This window comes from Centruroides vittatus, unplaced genomic scaffold (assembly GCF_030686945.1).
Source record: "Centruroides vittatus isolate TY-2023 unplaced genomic scaffold, ASM3068694v2 contig_7, whole genome shotgun sequence".
Lineage (NCBI taxonomy): Eukaryota > Metazoa > Arthropoda > Arachnida > Scorpiones > Buthidae > Centruroides > Centruroides vittatus.
The window spans coordinates 808978-828967 of NW_027122442.1; the positions used below are offsets into that span (position 1 = coordinate 808978).

Consider the following 19990-nt stretch of genomic DNA (forward strand, 5'->3'; position numbering starts at 1 on the left):
AAACATATTGCTATGCTGTCAATATCCCTCATAGCAGAGTGAGTGACTGTGATATCAGATAGCTCCCTAGACCACTAGTTATTCAAAATAGAACCAGAATGTGTTACTGAAGATGATAAGCTAGCAGTTCATTCTTCTGTCACATTGCAAACAAAATCAATTATTGGAATGCTAATAGCAGATGTGTAGTTATTGCTTTTCATGCAAGTTTGTCTCTGCTATTTGCCAATCAACAATACTGGAAGAGGGAAGATTTTGTAGCAAGGCTTGCACCTGTCTCTGGATGGCAGACAAAGATATTGTGCTTGTCTCATGATCTCTCCAGATGTCTTGGGTTATCTAAAGCCTGTTTGCCATGTATGTGCACTGATATATTTGCTGCTCCAACACTACCATACAGTCAAGTTAGAAAAGTCCAAATAATGGAAAATTCAACAAAATGTCCATCCTGTTTTGGACTCAGCTCAATGTGACTTTTCTGTCTATTCACTGTGTGAATTGTTTGATTGCATTAAATGGTTGTGTGTGGTGATCGAAGTCTTCTAAATAGTTCCAAATCCTGTGAGCATCTGCAGGCATTTTTTATAGGATACTGGTGTATCAATTTTAAGGTAATTCAATCATTACCTGGCATCTAATTGGATCACAGCTGTAATGATTTACATGCATAAAGCTATTGCTTTATGCTGAAATTCTCTATGCAATTACTACAAATTACTAGAATTACTAGAAATAGCTTTACGCATAACTTTTTTGTCAATGAAATGAGTGAAATATCTGGATATTCTACCCATTTTATGTCTACTCATATATAATTTTCAGGAACTGCCTATTTTTATTTATAAAACTTTTTCGGCCTCACATTTGATTTTTGAGTATCACTTAACGAACAATTTTTTTTAGTAATAAATGTTCTTGAATATATTTGTCAAATACAACTGTATCATTCAAACCTATTTCAAAAGTTTGTGCTCTTTTATAATTCTGTTAGTCAGAATTTTTTTCACATATTCAAGAAAATCTATGTTGATTTGAAAAACAAAAATAGAATGGTGGCACTGGGAATTGATAAATTATGAAATTTTTGAGTAAGTGAGCCAAGCCAGGAAGGACAAATAGTAATTTTACGTAATGTAATTTGAATTTGAAAATATTTTAATATTCGTGTATTAATCTATATTGAGACTTTTTAAAAATTTTTTTATAAAATGTGTTAATATATTTTTTTTATTGCTATTTAAAAATTAAGTAAATAAATGTAAATTAAGTTGAATAGTAATAAATTAACAAAATAAATTAAACAGTTTAAATTTTTCAAGTCTTAACAAAGTTTTTTTATTCATAAATTTATGTTTTGTTATTTATTAAAAAATAAATATAATTTAAGTAGAAATATTAAATTTTTCAATTAAGTATTAAAGTGTACAAACATTTTAAAATCAGAATGATTCAAAAGGGAAGTGTTTTCAATGTAATTTCAATTTCAATTTGAATGTAATTTTATCTTAGAAAAAAGAAAGTTTATAAAATTGTTTCCTCATAAAATTGTTAATGGGAATTTCCATTAGTAAATTATGGAACATTTGCTAATAAATTAACTGAATAAAAGTTGACTTATCAGTATGAAACATGGGTGGGTTCTTCTGTGAAAGGTGGTGCCTGGACTTTATTGGGTGTAAAATACCTATATTCACATGACAATGGCCATTAAAATAATAGTCTGTTATTTTACTATTCATCCAACAAAGATTTTCTCATCTAAAATGAATTAGTTTATTTTAGAATTAGTAATAATTTTTAATGTTTTTCAGTATCTTATAACATTTTTTTAAATAACACCAACAAAACCTTCAAAATAAAACCGGCAAATAATTTTAATATAAATATGCCATGACAAGCGCTTTTGATTCTAATTGGGATTTACTTCTGGTCAAAAACGTTTGATAAAATTTAGAATGCTTTTTGAAAAATTTTTTTACTGATATTTCTAGCAAACTAAAGTCAAAATTTCTTAACAAATAATTAAAAATTTATTATTAAAAAAAAAATAAAAAATATAAGAATGATCAAATTAAAATTATTTTATTCTTTTACTCTCTTACATAAATTTTAATTTTATTGATTTCAGATTCCTTTGTCAACAGTCAAGAATGGACTTTAAGTCGGTCAGTTCCAGATCTTCGATTGGTTAGTATTCTGCCTCTTTTTAAAGCAATTCATTATTCAAATGTAAACTGACTGAATTTTTGAAATAATATTGGATTTATTTTAAATTGATATTTAAGTACATGTATTTTAAATAAATTTTAATTTTAGTTTTTAAAATACTCTGAATACTAACAAAATACATTTGTTTATATTTATAAAGGTTTTAGTGATATTGGTTAAAAAAAAAAAAATATGTAAATGCATGTCTAATGATGATTAAATTTTTATGACCTTACATTTTCAACTAATGTAAATAACTTTTTTTTGTAATAATTATGAAGTGAATAAAATTGTTTGTAAATATGTTTTTAATTATAAAATTAATTATATCGAATAGTAATTATTATAGATTTCAAAATCTGTTTTCAAATATATCATGTAATATTAACTGGAGTTGTCATTCAAATGTCAGATGCATTTTTATGTTATGGCTTTTGAAATAGAATTTGAAGTACACCAAGCTCCATTTTTACATGGTAGATAAGTTCCTGAAAAATCTGTGGAAAAAATTCAAGAAAAAATACTGTTTATTGGAAAATGTAAGATTGGTTTTAATTGCAGTAAAAAAAAAATAATGCAATAAAACAGCTAATATAATAGGATGTGTTTAAACAAAATATTTCAATTTTAAATAATAAATAAATCAAAGGAAGGTCAATTATTGTAACTTTTAGTCAAACTTTGAATTAAATGTTTTCTAACTATTTCACTCACAAGATAAAGATAGTGACACTGTCATTAAACACCTTCAAATAAGTTATTTAAAAAAGTACTATATTTCTAGAAGAGGAAGTGTAAGTATTGATATTTTTTTTTCTTCAAATTAAAATCAAATGGGGATTTTTAAAAAGACAGTTATTGAAATGTGTTAGAACAAAACAAATTGTGATCATGTTAAATCAAAAATTCTGTTTTTCAGTTCATGTAAAAAAACTATATAAAAACAGGATTGGAAGTATATTATTTTAGTTTATCTTACAATATTAAATGTTGAACATATATAACAAATACAGGAAATTGTAAAGGTAACAATTTGAAGTGTTACATAAAATAAATATTTATTTAAGATGATTTATGTTTTAAGTTAATTAGTTAGCTCTAATAATACTTGATGTTAGAGCATATTGTTTTAATATTCAGTTCTATGTTTTGCTTTAAGTTCAGTTTTCTCTGTTTAATGTGTGTTGTATGTTTGAATTTAGTTTCTTGTTTCTTGTTCAAACAAGTTAATTTATTGAATTAGCAAGTGATTAGCAAGTTAATTTTTTATTGAAACCAATATTTTTAAAATCTTAAGTGGTGTTTTTTTAATATATTTTTTAAATTTAATATTTCCTCAGTGAGATTAAATGTTTTTTATGTACAGATCTATTTAATTATTTTATTTAATAATAGATAGAATAATTTTTTAAATTATGTAATATTTTTTTAAATTTAAAAGTTAAGACACTTCTTCTAATTTTTATTTAAAGATATTTAAAACAATAAATATTTGTTACTAATGTGTCAAAATATTTTTATTTCTCATTTCATATCATGTTAAATCATTTTTTTTTACTGTAAAATTTACTCAAATGCTAAAAATTTGCTAGGTATATTATACTGTACTTAAAATTTGATACTTTGTTTTTGACACAATAAATTTTGACTGGGTTTTAAAAAATTTCATATATAAAAATACTACTATAAAATAGGCAAAAAATTAGTTTTTCATTGAATACTAAAATAAATAACACAAAAATGATTTGTATTTCTATAAATATTTTTAAATTATGAAATCAGTTACAGAAAATATGAATCTTTATTACATAAATATCTTGTGACTAAAATTATTTCATCATAAATTTTATCATTTAATCAGCTTTATCATTATTACATTATATAATTTTAATGCTTTTGTTTTGATTTATGCTTTTGTGGTGATAATTTTTTTAAAGATTGTTTTGTTTTAAAAATGTGAGTGAGTGATTGATTTTTCTTTTAATTATGCTACTAAGTGTTATGAAAAATTATCTTTATTTAATTTCTAAATTTTATGAAAATTAGGCCAATAGGTGTTTTAATTCATTATTATATAGGATTCTGCAGTATAACTGGATACATTTTTTTTTAAATATTATTCTAATAAGTATAAAGCTAGTTTATTTGGATTATAATTGTGGTTAATTAAAATTATTTTAATTAAATTCAAAATTAATTTCTAGTTAATAATAATTACACAAACAGATGACACTGCTTTTATTCCAAATTTTGGAGTTAAAAAAATTACTATGAAAGGAGATCCTGCAATAAAACTATGCTAAATTTCTTTAAATTGTATCTGAGTTCTATTTAAAATAGAACTCATAAACCAAATACTAATTCATATTTAATATTATATATATTCTAATTAAATTATTTTTTAAGATAAAGCTAACAAAAGTAAATACTGCAATTTCTAACAAAATTTTGCTGCTGTTCACATAATTCAGTAATGAATATTTTCAAACAATCTAATTTTATCTGTTAATTTTTAAGTATTTTTGGGATAAATAATTTAAAAAGACATTCAAAAAGTGACAAATAAGTGTTTGTATTGTATTTGAAGAAAACTATAATTTTTATAATTTTGTTTATTTATTATTATTATTATTATTATTATTATTTTAATATTTTTAAATTGAAAATTTGTACACTTTTTCTTATATATCTTCAGTAAAATTTATGTACGTAAACATGAAATAATTTAATTATGTAGATTAATATTTATTAAATTAATAAATTCAAAAACAATTTTTTTTTTAAATATTAGGAAGTACCGTAGAGCATCGATTATCCGACTTAATTGGAGACTGGGGTTGGTCGGATAACTGAAAAGTCGGATAACCGAAAAGTATGAAAAAATACATTATTAGTATAGTGTATTAGTCCTGGTTTAAATACTAGCCTCCCTTTCATGGTCGAGCCAGTGCTGCCAGCTAAAACGTGCAAAAATTTAACAAAAATAATATTAAAGTAGCTAAGACATAACCAAATATTGTAGCGCCACGTCACTAGCGGACGTTTGAATTTGCCGACTAGAACGCGGTCGGTTAACCGACTTATCGGTTAATCGGGGTCGGATAATCGATGCTCTACTGTATTATATATTGCCAGTTTTATAATTAGGATTTATATCTGATTAAATAGTGGAATTCATAAAGCAGTTCAGTAATACAGATTCAACATATTATTGAATAAATTTGTTTGCAACAGTGTGATAGACAGGGCTGATTAAATATTTGCAAATAGCATTTTCTTTTGTATATATTAGTAAAAAATCCATTTAATGTATTATGTAGGTTTTCAAGAAATGGGAAATACATCAATATATTTTGATTTTATTTGGACTAATTGTGTTTACTACCTGAAATTTTATTTATTATATTATTAATAAATTGTACTAAATTATAATTATAAATCATATAGATGATAATCAATGATAAATATAAGATTATTTAGATTAAGTTTTATTTCATACTTAAGTGAAACAATAACTTTTTAATTAAATTACAGTAGACCCCCCCCCCATAACACAGTAGATACGTTCTGTGTTATATGAATCCGTGTTGTACAAGTCCCTTAAATATATGAGCCAATCACAGCCTGGCACATGTGCAGTTTAGGAGCTACAGCTGTTTGAAAGATTTTCTTCCATAAAATTAATTTGATTGTAGAATAATTTAACTCAACATTTCCAAAACATATAATTTTTTCGGGAATAATCCATATATTATCCTATAAACAAAAAATTGCAGGATTACTTACGAGTGTGCACCGTTTGACGATGCCATTGCTTAAGCTTGTTTTTGTCGCGGACCGGCTCATCGAACGGCGGGCGCGTTTCCTGATCAGTGAATTTTTCGCAGAAAAATAACTTAACTTTGGAGACATCATTAAAAAAATATAATTTTTATGGCTGTTGAATAATAAATGTTTTTTAGTAGGTCCAGTGCTCATTTAAACTCAACGGTTTGTACGAGTTTAAATAATATCCGCTATTGCTCCAGATTCGACCAATCCTGTCGCGACATGAGTCGACGATGACGTTTTACTGTGTTATACGAGTCTCTTTTAGCTTGTTATACGAATACAATCACAATTTTTTTCGCCGTGTTATATGAATCCGTGTTATAGGGGGGGTCTACTATATTAGAATCCAGATTTTGTCAATAGATAAATATGCTGTGTGTTTGGATTTTATTTACATTCTAAAGTTATTTATGATTTTAATACTGTGAAATTTGCAGTGCTCTTATTGAAGTATTAATCTTTATTCAAAATTTGAGGTTCATTCCATTTGTTTCCAAAGAGTTATGAAAGTTTTCCTCTCTCCGAGGACAAATTGACCAAATAGCTGTCATAAAAAAATAGTTGTCCTACCATAAGAAATTTGAATCCAATTTTCCAATTCAATTAAAAAAGGGATGAACTTTGCAAATATGAACAAAACATGGAAAACTTGTGATTTAGGCCCACACACAGTGAACAAATTGAGATTGGCTATAATTCTCTGATAGTTTTTTTTATATCTATATTTAAGACCACAAAAAGAATTTGTTTGGTTCTGATGAGTAAAATTAGAATCAGTAACACAAAAAAACCTTTCACACTTTGTTTCTAGCAAGTCACTAAGTACAAATGTTTTCGGCTGTTTTGAATGGCCTTCTTCAGGTACAATAAGGTCGGTTGGAACATTAGCAGATATTTACGTGATGTCAGTGTTTATGAAGGTTTCTTCTTACAAGTGACGTCATTGCTAAGAAAGTTTAAACGATATTGACAATATCGTTTAAACTTTCTTAGCAATGACGTCACTTGTAATTTTGATTTTGCTAATATGAAAGTTGAAATTCTATTAAAATAGATTTATTTTTATGAATGAAAAAATCTTATAAAAATAGGAGACTTACTTTTAGTTTTTAATGAGGGTAATCCTATATAAGACATTTATAATAAAAATTATCAAAGAATTCTCACAGCTCTTTTAATATATGTAATTTTTAATAATGATTATTTGTTTTACTGTTAAAATTTTAAAAACTAGGCTATGTTAGGCCATTCTTTATTTGAATTTTTTTTTTGTAACTCATGAGAGCATTAATATAAGATAGGATCCCCATTAACTGAGCCTTATAGAACCTCCAGTTAAACATTATATAAGGTGAGTTGTAGAAGAGTACTTTGCCAATGACAACAATACCACTTAATGTAGTAAATAGTTACTCATCAATCAAGATTCATAGCTAAAAGTCTATTTTTGAATATTTACAAGTTTTAAAAAGAATTTAGTTTGGTGACATCTCATGACAACAAGACTTTTTAAAAAAGATTTAAACCTACAATTACAATTTCTTTAATTTGCTTTATTGTGTAATTTAAGTTTTCATGATCACTAAGTAGGTTTAACCTAAAAATAGAGTATATCATATACATTACTATAATCAAATATAGTTTACTAAGTAATTCATCAAAAATGCTGTTCTATCAGATTTTCTGAGATACTTTTGATCCACAAGATCTTAAATAATTGGGACTCCACTATTATTAATTTTATATTTGATATATATTGTACAACTTAACTTTGATGAAAGAATTAAACAATCATTATTTCTTATTAATATGTTCTAGTATATAGTATAATTTCTTATTATAATTATTGTAATATATTTCTTATCAATTTTAAATATTTTTTTTTAATAATTGAAAAATACGCATAATTTCTGTCTCCTGAGATTTACGTACTATCAGTTTTCTTTTTATTGATATGCGTAATGCATGTAATGCTTATTAATATAGATAATATAATTTAATAATTTTTATCATCAATTATTTCAGGTAATCGATATCCTATTATATCTATGTATGTGATATTTATTGATTAGTTAGTGTGTTGAAACTTGACATGACTCAGTTTAATCACTTTTTTTTTTTTTTTTTTGAAAAAAAAAAAAAAAATTTATATTTCATTTTATATTTATAAATTAATTTTTAATACCTTTTTATGAATTTGTCATTTAAAATTATATGAAGATATTTCATATGTAGTGATGAAAGAATAAAAGAGAAATTTCTCATTCTTTCCATATAATCCATTTTATAAATTCTGTTTCAAATGATATAGTAGCACATTGAATTTTGTTATGATTTTATTGTGAAATTTATAAAAAAAAACTTGTTTTAATAATTGTAAATATAAATGTTAATACTTAAAAAAATTTTTTTGAATTTCTTAGTTTGGTATTTGTGTATGTAAAATTGCCATGCTTTGCAAATAATGGAACATATAAAATGGAATATATATATATATATATAAATATCTAATCAACTGTACTTGTCTTTTTATCATATGAAATAGAATTTGTGGTTTGTAATATGATTTATTACTTACATTTCATTATTAATACAAATAAAATTAAATTTTATTCTTTCATCACTATTAGTTTTCTTCTAGTTTAGAATTAGATTATTAATTTTTTTTGTATTTCTTAAGTTATACTAGTTTTTATCTTATTGTTGAAGAGGTTATGCTACTGTACTAGTTATTAATGGGTCAATGTACTAGTTACCAGTATAGTGATAGTGCTTTTTTAGTTAAGATTTTTTCTTTTTCACTGTTGGACTACAACTTAGTGAAAATCTTGTCTGAAAAATAATATATTATCTTTCGTGAGATTTCAAGTTTGTCAGGTTGAGATCTTGTAAGGATAATGAATTGCATCTTTTAAAAATAAAAAAATGGTTTTTAAAACTAACTTTTTTTTTGTTTTTAATAGTAAAAGATAATTTAAATATAAATGCTTCGTAGAATAAAAATTCTTTTTTCTCTGGTTTAACATACATACTAAAAACTAATAGGTGATAAATAAGCAATCATTAATAATGTAGTAAGTATTAAGTTATTGGTTATAACTTAATACTTTAATGGAAAATGTTTACTTTTCATTAAGTGAAAGCCAGATTGAAAAAAATTTTTTTGTTTTTAAATTTGTTGCTTGAACAAAATGGTCTGACTTGATGATCACTAAAGATAAGTTAACAAAAATATTTTTGATCAAGTTTAATCAGCAAACTACTTAATTTTTCTTTTATTCCAAAGTTTTAAAATGTTGACAAACCAGATCAGAAGTGATAAACTGTCATAGTGTGTTGCACAGTTTTTACACAAAAAAGGAACAATCATGTAAGCAAGTGGCATTTGGAGACATGTTCATGAGAGTTCATCAGAAAGTTAAGCAATGTTTTTTACCATTGTTATCAACTTTTGATATAAACATTGTGGAAACAGAGGAAGATCAAGATGACATGATGTGCTAGATAAAATCAGTTACCTTATGCATGATTTTTGTAAAGACATTAGTGAATGTGTTTGATATGAAAAGAAATATTTAGCACACTTGGAATCAATAATTATCATGAACAGCTACAATACATTACTGTTCGTGTACTTCGATAATTAGTGTAAGTCTGTATTTATACTAAATTAAAATATACAAAGCACAAAGTAAGAATAGTGTTCTTTCAAGCCAACCAAGGGTAGGAATAGCCTGGAAAAATTTAAATGGCATGTTAAACAATTATAAAAGGCAGATTTGTATGATTTTGCAAGTGAAGATATGTAAAATTGTGTCCACAGGATTGAAAAAAACTGGAAAAACTTCCATCATCTGATAAGGCAGCATATTTGAAAATCCAGCAATGCATCAGTCCTGATGTCATGTTAATTAATGGAAATTCACTGTACAAAGTATATGAAAGCAATTAATGTAATTTATTACAAATAATTGACTGTAAAGAAGCTATTGAATGTTAAAAAATGTAATTTTTATTTTTTTGAAAATTCTTTTAGTTGTATATCTTAATAATTTGTTTTATTTATTTTTTGAATTTAATTCTTTATGAATTTTTATTATGCAAAATTTTTTCTTACGTAACTGAGTTAACATGAAATTAATAGTGGATATATAAAATATATATAGTCCACATTGATTTCAGTTATTTTCCATTAAAAAGTTATATAACAGATAAAGAAAGTGATTGTTAATTTAATGCCAAACGACTGCCAGATTACATTGGGCTGCAATAATGCTATCAATTATTTTTTAAAAGTAAAATAATTTTGCTTAGGGATAGGCATTAGGTGCCATCTGTTGATAAATTTAATAATTTAGAAGGTTCTGAAAGAAAATAATCGGTCCAAAGAACGACTTGAACCTGTAGTTTCCACTAGCTATGCAGATACATAGTGTATAATTAGTAGCATTATTATAGCTTGATGTAATCTGGCAGTTGTTCGGTGTTAAACTAAAAAATTGGATTATCGGATGTTTATATTTGTAGTGATTGTTAATGTGTTAAAGTCAAAAGTTCAATTTTAGATTTAATTAATTCCAAAAAATCTTTCAAAGCATAAAATATACAGATTTGATAAACTGTACAAATGACTGGGATATTAGTTAAAAATGGATTAATTTATGATGTAACTTTTATTGCTAGATTTTACATGTTGTGAAGAATGAATACTAATTATTTAACATTTCAAAATATAATTAAAGATATTTTTCATGAATTTAATATTGATATAAAAATTGTCAAAATATAGGTGCACAATGATCATAAAGAACTACTGTAATAAACATATCTTTGAATGAGAGCAATTATATTAATCAAAAATTATGAAATATATTTAGTTGTTTATAAGGAATGTTTGGAATTTCCCAGGAGGAATAAAAATCAAGAAAATGCTAATTACATCAGGATCAATGTCATTGCATTTTGAAGTTTCTTTCCTGGTGTGGTTATTTAATGCAAGTGCAGTATCCAAAAAATGCAAAAAAACATTATTGATTTAAAAATATAAAATTTAATGAAAACTAGCATTAATGCCTTTGTTTTTTCTTTTTTTCTATTGTAATTTCTCATATCAGCAAGTTATTTGTATCGTACATGGGAATATATCTATTCTGTTGCTTCGTTTCATACATTTTATCATACATGGGAGGAACTTTTCTTCTGGGTATAATAAATAGGACCAACTTTATTTTCTAATCATGCCTCTTACAGGAACACTTGTTATTTCTTTCATCCTGTGGGTGCTAAAAATAATTAAACCCATTATAGGAGTGGCCAGTCTGTCTTATGTCAGGCCCTGCAAGAGCAGGGCTTGACATATGACAAACTACCCCTGAAAAATTGCTGAGCTTTTTTAATCAACTAGATTCAATTCTGGATTTCTAGAGTGGTAGGCTGATACCTTAATTGCCTGTCATTCATCTGTGATGAGAGGCAGCATGGACATTATGGTGGACATTTTAAAGCAGAGTAAAGCATGTAAACTTAATTTCATATTTTGAAATGAAAGAGCAAGGTATTGGGTTTTTCACATCTGTTGCAAGTGGAAGTCAATGAAAGTCAGTGAAGACATAGTACATAGTTGAAAAGTGTTAGAAGGCCGAATCATACGGCATAGCCTTTGAAAAGAAAGGATGAAGGGTTCTAGAGGAAGTGAGGAGGAGGAAGGAAAGCAAAGAATGATGTAAGCAGAGTTTAAAATCTGCTATTCATTAGCACCCCTCCCCTTTAACTCCACATCTGCGATGGTCAAGAATTCGGAGAACTGAGGGGTCACGAAGGGGAAGGAAAATTGGACAGGGGAGAGAGGAGAGAAAGGTCACCACTTTTTAGACCGGACATGTGTGTAACAGACGTTGAAGTCATCTGTTCTTGTGATCGCCTTACTTTTTAGTTTAATTATTATATTATTAAATTTTGTAATATTACAAATGATAGGAAAGTGTAAAAATGGGACCTATGGCATCTGCCGGTTCTGTCTTGAATTTTTCAGAAATTACAAGACATGGGACACAGCCTATACATAAACAGAATATATAACATATACAGGTTGGTGAGGACACCTATGGTGCTGCCTCTTGCGATGCAGGGAAAATGTGTACAGGATGCAGTATCGTGAATTGACGAACATTACAAAACTGTGGGGCTACTAATGAGCAAACAAACAAAACATAATACCATGTTTGTTCTAATTCCTGGTTAATACAAAAACGGGCGTGGATGACCTTTCTAACCCAGGCCCGTTGCACGGCTTACACTTAGGCCCAAAGGGCTAACAAGGCAATGTAGGGGGCCAGCTAGTGTGGCAACCAAGACAAAGATTGCAAGGAAAACAGCATAAATACAATACAGCTTGGGAAGCACTTCCTAGTAAGAGCCCATGATATGGCCTGTCTTACAAGCTCCCATCACCCTATTGTATATATCTACAGTCTCTTGTGACATGAATTGACAGTGGTGGATTCAGCACTTGAAAGGCCCCAGGTGCAATTTAATTTTGAGGCACCCTCTAAATATTTTCACTACCCCTACACCCTACAATGTGCATTCTATGTGCATGTTTTTTACTCTGGTAGGCACTATACCAGTGGTCCAAAAAGTGAGACAGGGAAATAACATTGAAAATTAATTAATATAAAATTACAACTGCCTGGCTGTATTTAAAAGGTTACAGATGTTCAGATTGTATTAATTATATGAAAATTGAAACTTATTGGTACAAGAATTAAGTTTCAATAGGTAAGTGTTAAAAATAAAAAAAAATCAAGTAATCCATGGATATAAAAAATTTATTTTTAAATTTACTACTGATTTGTATTTCAAAAATCTAGTAATCTACAAATAATAATAATTTACAAATAAATTATTATAATAGATTTTACTATTGTTTGGTAAATAATTAAGGGTAATTTAATTTAGGGAATACTGCTAAATTATTAATTATTTTTACTATGAAAAAAAATAATTAAAATAGTTTTTTTTATTTTGAGAGCTGAATTTTGAGGCCGCCTTGATTTATGAGGCCACATGGGTGCGCCTCGTGCACCTGTGCAGAAATTCACTATTGATGATACAAAAACAAACATATAGGAAATCTCATTCTTGGCTCCTTCCTTCACTGATCCAAAACACATGATCAGTTTTTTCTACAAATGTATATGCTTTTGCTCAGGGATTTTGTCATACATACTAAAATTATCAAATCTATGATTCAAAATTTTGAAAGTGTGTATATATATATATATATATATACACTTTCAAAATTTTGAATTATAAGTGTGTATATATATATATATATATATATATATATATATATATATATATATACACACTTATAAAGTGTATATATATATACACACTATATATATATATATATATATACACTTTAGAAACCTGATAAATTCTTTATGAAACATGAAAAAGATATATAGGGATGTTGGATATTTATTTTAAGTGAACCCTGGATTACATGCACCAGAAAAAATTGTTGGCAGGCCTTGTTTGTACACACACCAAGGGTTGCTCATCACTGCTTTAATCAATTTGTTGTCAATTTCAAATTATCACCATCTCTAAAACTTGTGCAGGATTTTAAAAAAAAGGGCAATTGATAGCAGCAATGATATTTTTAATTTTATATGTTGTTATTTGTTTTCTTTAAATTTATATTTGACAGCTTTATTTTAAATGTAGTTTTGAAGTATTCAGAATAAAAAAAAATTTGAATTTTTATGTTTAAAAAATTTTTCTAATTATAATATATTATACTTTTATAGGGTATTGTAGGTAGTCTTTCTAGTGGAAAGTCAGCGTTGGTTCATAGATATCTGACTGGATCTTATATGCAAGATGAATCTCCAGAAGGTAAATAGATATTGTGTGTATTTATATTATTTATATAAAAATCTGTGTGAATGAACTTACACACACATAATCTTGCACTTATATACCTTACACCTTATATATATTATATATATATATATATATATATATAAGGTGTAAGGTATATTCAAAAGGGAAGAACTTTCAAAGTTTGAAAACGTTAACAACATATTTTTTTTGTCTTTTCCAACATTGGTAATTGGTTCAGGTACGTGTGGTATATTCAAAATGTTTCCTGAATGAATAGGTAAAATGAAAAAATATTGGATACAATTTTTTGTAATTTTGTGCGTGGTCGGTTTTTTGTTTTCATGTGATAATAAACATTGAACTAGTTCACAGGTACCCATGTAATAGTTCTTACATTAATAAAAGAGAATTAAGTTTGCATGCAAATTTCAGAAAAGTTTTCAAAGTTTAAAAGAACTGAGAATATATTAATTTTTGTGTTAAATTGGAAAAAGAGGTAAATTAAGATGTTATGATTGACATGAACAGTTCAAAACTGGTTAAATCATTACAACTGAAACATAGTGGATGATCTTAAAGTGCAAGAAACTTACAAGAAGTGTTGAAAAATACTTAATCAATTATTGGTGCTGATGGAAGAGCAACTGTTAGATTGCAGAATGGCTGGAGACAATTGTAGAAATGTGATTACACTATAAAGTTAATTAATAAACTGGAACTTTTCAATTAACGTTGACAAGCACAAAATAACACCTTTCTTACTTACTACAACAATGTTTATTCTGAATTACAAATGTTTTTGGCTGCATTTAGTGGCTTTCTTAAAGTAAAACAAAAACCATTCCATTTATCAAACATTCAAAAAATGGAGAAATGTTCTACAAGTATCATGGATTTGATTTTAAAAAATTACATTCTTAAGTAAACTGACATGGATTAATTCAGAATTGTAAAATAAAGTAGAAAATTGTAATTCAGAATAAATGTTGCCGGAATAAGTAAGAAAAGTGTTATTTTCTGAATATTAATTACACCATAATATAAGACATAAGCTGAGACTTGAACTGGTAAAGTGTCATTTTCTCTTAGATCAGCAAAAACATCTTTGTATGGAAGCTTTACAGAATATGTTAGGTCAGATGTACTGTGTGATTTTTATTTATCCTTTTTTTCTGTTTATGGATAAACCACAATACCAGAGACAAATATTTAATGTTTTTTTGTGCCAGAGCTTATCTGGAGCACCACTCCAGAACTTTTTTGAATGTTGGAATGGTACTCAGAATATTTTTTAAAAAATAAAGTAGCTTTCAAAAATACAGAATTAGCTAATTTTTATATGCAGCTAAATTTAACTGTATATTGCAAGATTGCCAAAAGTAAACTGTTTACATATATCTGTTTTAACTTCTAATACCACAAACATTCATTTTCTGCTTAGAAGACAGCACTCAGCAACATATTGGTGTTTTAATGACATTATGCTCTAGCAATCATTTCCTGCATATTATGAAAGATGATGGATATTTCCAAATGTTAATGTGTTTGTTTTGAAAATGATGGCCTTTACATAATTAAGATTCACTCATCAAATATTTGAATTGTTAAGATTCGTAACTTAAGAACAAATTTAGATACAAATTTTAATAACTTTTAGTAATCAAAAGTTTGACTATTATTAAAAAGCATTTGGTAGTAATTGCTTGTTTTGTTTATTTGCTATATGATTAAAAAACTGCAAAAACATCTCCATGATGAAGTGATTTCTTAATTTTTGTCAGGGATTTGGTCAGAATTATGTCAAGATCCATTATAAGTCAAGGTGTGTGTATTTATATACAGGTAACCCTTGTATAACACGGGAGTTATGTTCCAAAAAATTGCCATGTTATGCGAATCCGTGTTATACAAAACAAAGAAGTGTGAAAAGGGGGTTAGGTTCCAAAAATTAAAAAACATGCTGTTAAATCCTTCTTTAAATCAGATTTATTATTCACAAGTCAAAAGGCCAGTTGCAGGCATGCATCGAGGCATACAAAATTACAAATAAAAATAATAATATACTGAATATTATACTGTAAAAATATAAAATAATTTATATTGTTAATTTAAATAGTAGCCAGGGGTACCCCTAGTGGCCATTTTTTGGGATACAGTGATAGAATCTGGTTTTTCAACTTTATATAGTAGATTTTTTTCATGGGTAAAATACTTATTTATTATTTAAGTAAATATTCTACCAGAGGATTATTCATCCTATATGATGATCTCAGTGTGAGCATCATCAACTGGTAACAGTTTTTATTACATTTCATGTTGTACTGTACGAGTGTTTTACCTAATTCCCGAACCATGTTAGAGTGAACTCATGTTATACAGGGGATGTTCTTAATTCTCAAACTATGTTAGAGTGAATCCGTGCTATAGAGAAGTGCCATGTTATACAAGGGTTACCTGTGTGTGTATATATATATATATATATATATATATGTATAATAATAGAGAAAAAATTGGTATTAAACATTTTTCTGGCACCTTGTTAAATTTATTTTAAATATATAGTAAATGCATGAATGGAAAAATCTGTGGTGAGATCAGTAGGCGTATTATAGATTTAACTTCTGCACCATTAAGAAAAATGCTTTGAACTTCTGGATAAAACAAAGTTGAGAGATCATATAAATTAGATTAAATTTCCATTTATCACATGTATTTCAAAGAAATAAATTTTTATGAAATTTTAATTGAAATAATCTTAAGCAGCTATCAAAGTTTAATTTTTAAAAATAAAATCTTTGCTCCCTTGTCATTTCAATAGAATATAGATTTTACTATTTGAATTGACAATGGGGTAAAACATTGTAAACTTGTTTTTTGTTTGACAAAATTAAAATAAGATATTTCTGTTAATGGAAATTGTGACAAAAATATGAAGTCTATTCATAGAGGCATAAGCTAATATTTAAAATGTTGAAATTCTTAACTAGTTTCAGAAACAATTTTGTTAAATTTTAGTGCTTAGTTGTCCAACTGTTAGAGATAGTTTTATTAAAGTAATCAGTTTATATATAGGCTACACAAAATATGAACATTTTTGTTCAGTCTTGCTTATAAGAATTTATCCATTTTATCTGTGTTAAATTATCATCTTAAAATTACTATAGTCTATATAAAATTTAGATTTTAATATGTAAGAATTGAAGTTATATAAGATCTTAGCATTGTCCCACAGATGTAGGGTCTGCTATTTGGATCTTCAAATGCCACTTTGTTTGATCAAGTTTATTGTTTGGGTTCAGGTGCAGAGCCCTTACGTCTGCGTTGATAGCATCTTGCCATCGTTGCTTTGGTCTTCCGCGTGGCCTTCGGCTGTTCACCTCTAGGTGGTAGGCAATGTTGGCAACTTGTATCCGGGGCTGATCGTCGGACGTGGCCAAACCAGCGCAGGCGTCTCTCTCTCATTTTTGGTGCAATGCAAAATTGTTGGCATGTTATGTCATTGGTGATATGGTTGAGGAGGAAACACCAAGCATCCTGTGAGCCATGGCATCTCCATGAAACGGAGACGCTGTTCAGCTGTTCTCATTGATGGCCAACTATAGAGAGCAACGGGTCGTATTACAGTCTAATAGATGTTTGATTTTAGGTACATGGGCATCTTTTTGTCGCAGAGAACACCAGTGACTTCTCTCCATTGTAGCCATACCGCATTTACCCTCGCTCGTACCTCGTCGTCAATGCCTCCTTCACTCTGTAGGGTTGAGCCAAGGTAGCAAAAAGTATACATTTTATACAAGTTATCACCGTTGATCTCGATTGTGCCCACATTTGGAAACATTTCTAGATATTCAGTCATCTTGGTGTTAAGGCGCAAGCCAAAGCAACTCAGACGGTTGCTCCAGGCCTGCACCTGGCACTGTACCTCTTCTCGAGTGGTGGTTGCAAGCATGATGTTGTCAGCATAAAGCAGCGTCCAAGGCACACCATTCTGTGTATTCTTTGTGATAGTGTCCATGATGAGAATGAATAGCAGTGGTAACAGTGCGGAGCTCTGATGAATGCCAATGTTCACTGGAAAGTTGTCAGATGTACCAGCTGTGCACCTCACTTGGTTGCTGGTATTTATGTACAGCATTCTGACCCAGCTGATGAGGTCCTCAGGCACTCTGTGGTCATGGAGTGCATACCAAATGAGCTGATAGGGTATGCGGTCAAAGGCCTTTTCCAAGTCGAGGAAGGCAGTGTGTAGTGGTTTATTTTTCTCCCAGTGTTTCTCCATTAACCTGCAGGCTGCGATGATTGCATCAACCATCATCATATATAACTAATTGAAGTTATATAAGATGATGATTGATAATTATGTTAAAGGATGGAATTTAATTAAATTATTCAGAATTTGGATGATATGTAAGTTAGTCAAAATACAGTTTCCTTTGTACTTACATGACAGATGTCTAAATTCTTACTTTCACTTACATATGTTAGTATGGATGACTCATTCATTTATATACATTATTTGTCATTGAATCATTGACATTTTAAAATATATATTAATAAATTTGTGTTACTCATATTTTTCAAAGTAATTTAATACATATCAATTGTTCTGATTTATAAATTTTTTAAAATTAGAAATAATTTATATCTACAGTAAAAAATCCAAGTTGGAACTTAAGAGGTAAAAAAAATTACATTTGAGTTAGAGTTTAGAGTTAATGAATTTAATACCTGATTTCTTAAATTTTTCTGTGGCTGTAAGTTTTCTTGTATCTGGCCATTTTTCAAGAATCCCATTATTGTCTAACATTCTTCTAACACCTAATGTTTGCAAATTAAATCCCATTTTGCATATTAAATATGCAAAGTGGGATTTAATTTGCAAGGATTTAATTTTAGACGAGTCATTCTTAACCAACTTTGGAACAACTTGATTGGAATAGTCGTCAAATTCCAACCTCTCTCAGATAATTTTATTATCCTCTTCATACATAAGTTAGATATAAAAAAAAAGTTTTAAAATACCAAAAATTAAAAACCACAACTTTACACAAATTACAAGATTACTTAACTGGAATTTTGTTTCTCGTTACCAAAAACTTGACCAACAATTTATTGACGAGTTCCAAAATCAACTTTCTTGGTGTCACATTTTAAAATATCAAAAATTAAATCGAGAATTATCATCAGCAATCGTGAAAATTTATTCCTGCACTTACTTGCAGAAATATGCCTTTCTTTAGATAAACTGAAGGAAAAAGAGGAAACACTTACATAAACTGTAACGTAAAAACCTTTTTCAAAATAATTTCAGTTATAATATTTTGTGTACCCGAATATCAATCAAGAAAATTTCAGTATTGATAATAAAACTATTACTCAACAAATTATTTGTAATTAATTTATTGAACAAATTTTTGATCTAAAAATAATTTTATTAAAAAATTATTTATAATCTTAATTTACTCAACAAATTTTTATAATTTTAAATAATTTATTAATTAAATTAAATAATTTGTAATCTTACTCGAAAAATTAATTTTGTGATCTGAAATAATTCCATTCGACAAGTTTTTATTTGTAATCTTAATTTATTTGAGAAATTTTTATTTTAAAAATTATGAGTGCATCTTAATAAAATATTATTTCATCAGATATTAAAAATAATTTGTAATCTTAATTTAATTTACTCGACAAATTTTAAATTATCACTGCAACTTAATTTTATAATAATAATAAAACAAATCTTAAAAATTAATTTTGTGATCAAAGCTGCCCAAACCACTACTACTGACAATAAATGTTAGATGCATAAATGTGTGTGTTTCATTGTAAAAGCTGTATATGAAAATTTACAAATAAGTTATGTAAAAACATGTCAGTTATTAACAAAAATGAATATGATATGCATTAATATTCTTATTATATATATAATATAAATTTTAGACAAAAAAGTTGATAGTATTATTTAAATCCAAATTTTATCAGTAATATGTACTGTACATTTCATGGTACAAATGAAGATGGTATAGATAAACACATATCAACATTTGTTTATTTTGAG

At 27.4% G+C, this 19990-nt stretch overlaps 1 protein-coding gene across 1 annotated transcript in view; it reads left to right on the forward strand.

Annotated features, from left to right (window-relative positions):
• CenG1A (Centaurin-gamma-1A) overlaps positions 1–19990 on the forward strand; it is a 121128-nt gene that overhangs the window by 56143 nt on the left and 44995 nt on the right. Inside the window, exons 2-3 of the mRNA XM_067276506.1 lie at positions 2129–2187; positions 13854–13941. Of these exons, the coding sequence (XP_067132607.1) occupies positions 2129–2187; positions 13854–13941 (147 nt within the window). The remainder of the gene's footprint in view (positions 1–2128; positions 2188–13853; positions 13942–19990) is intronic.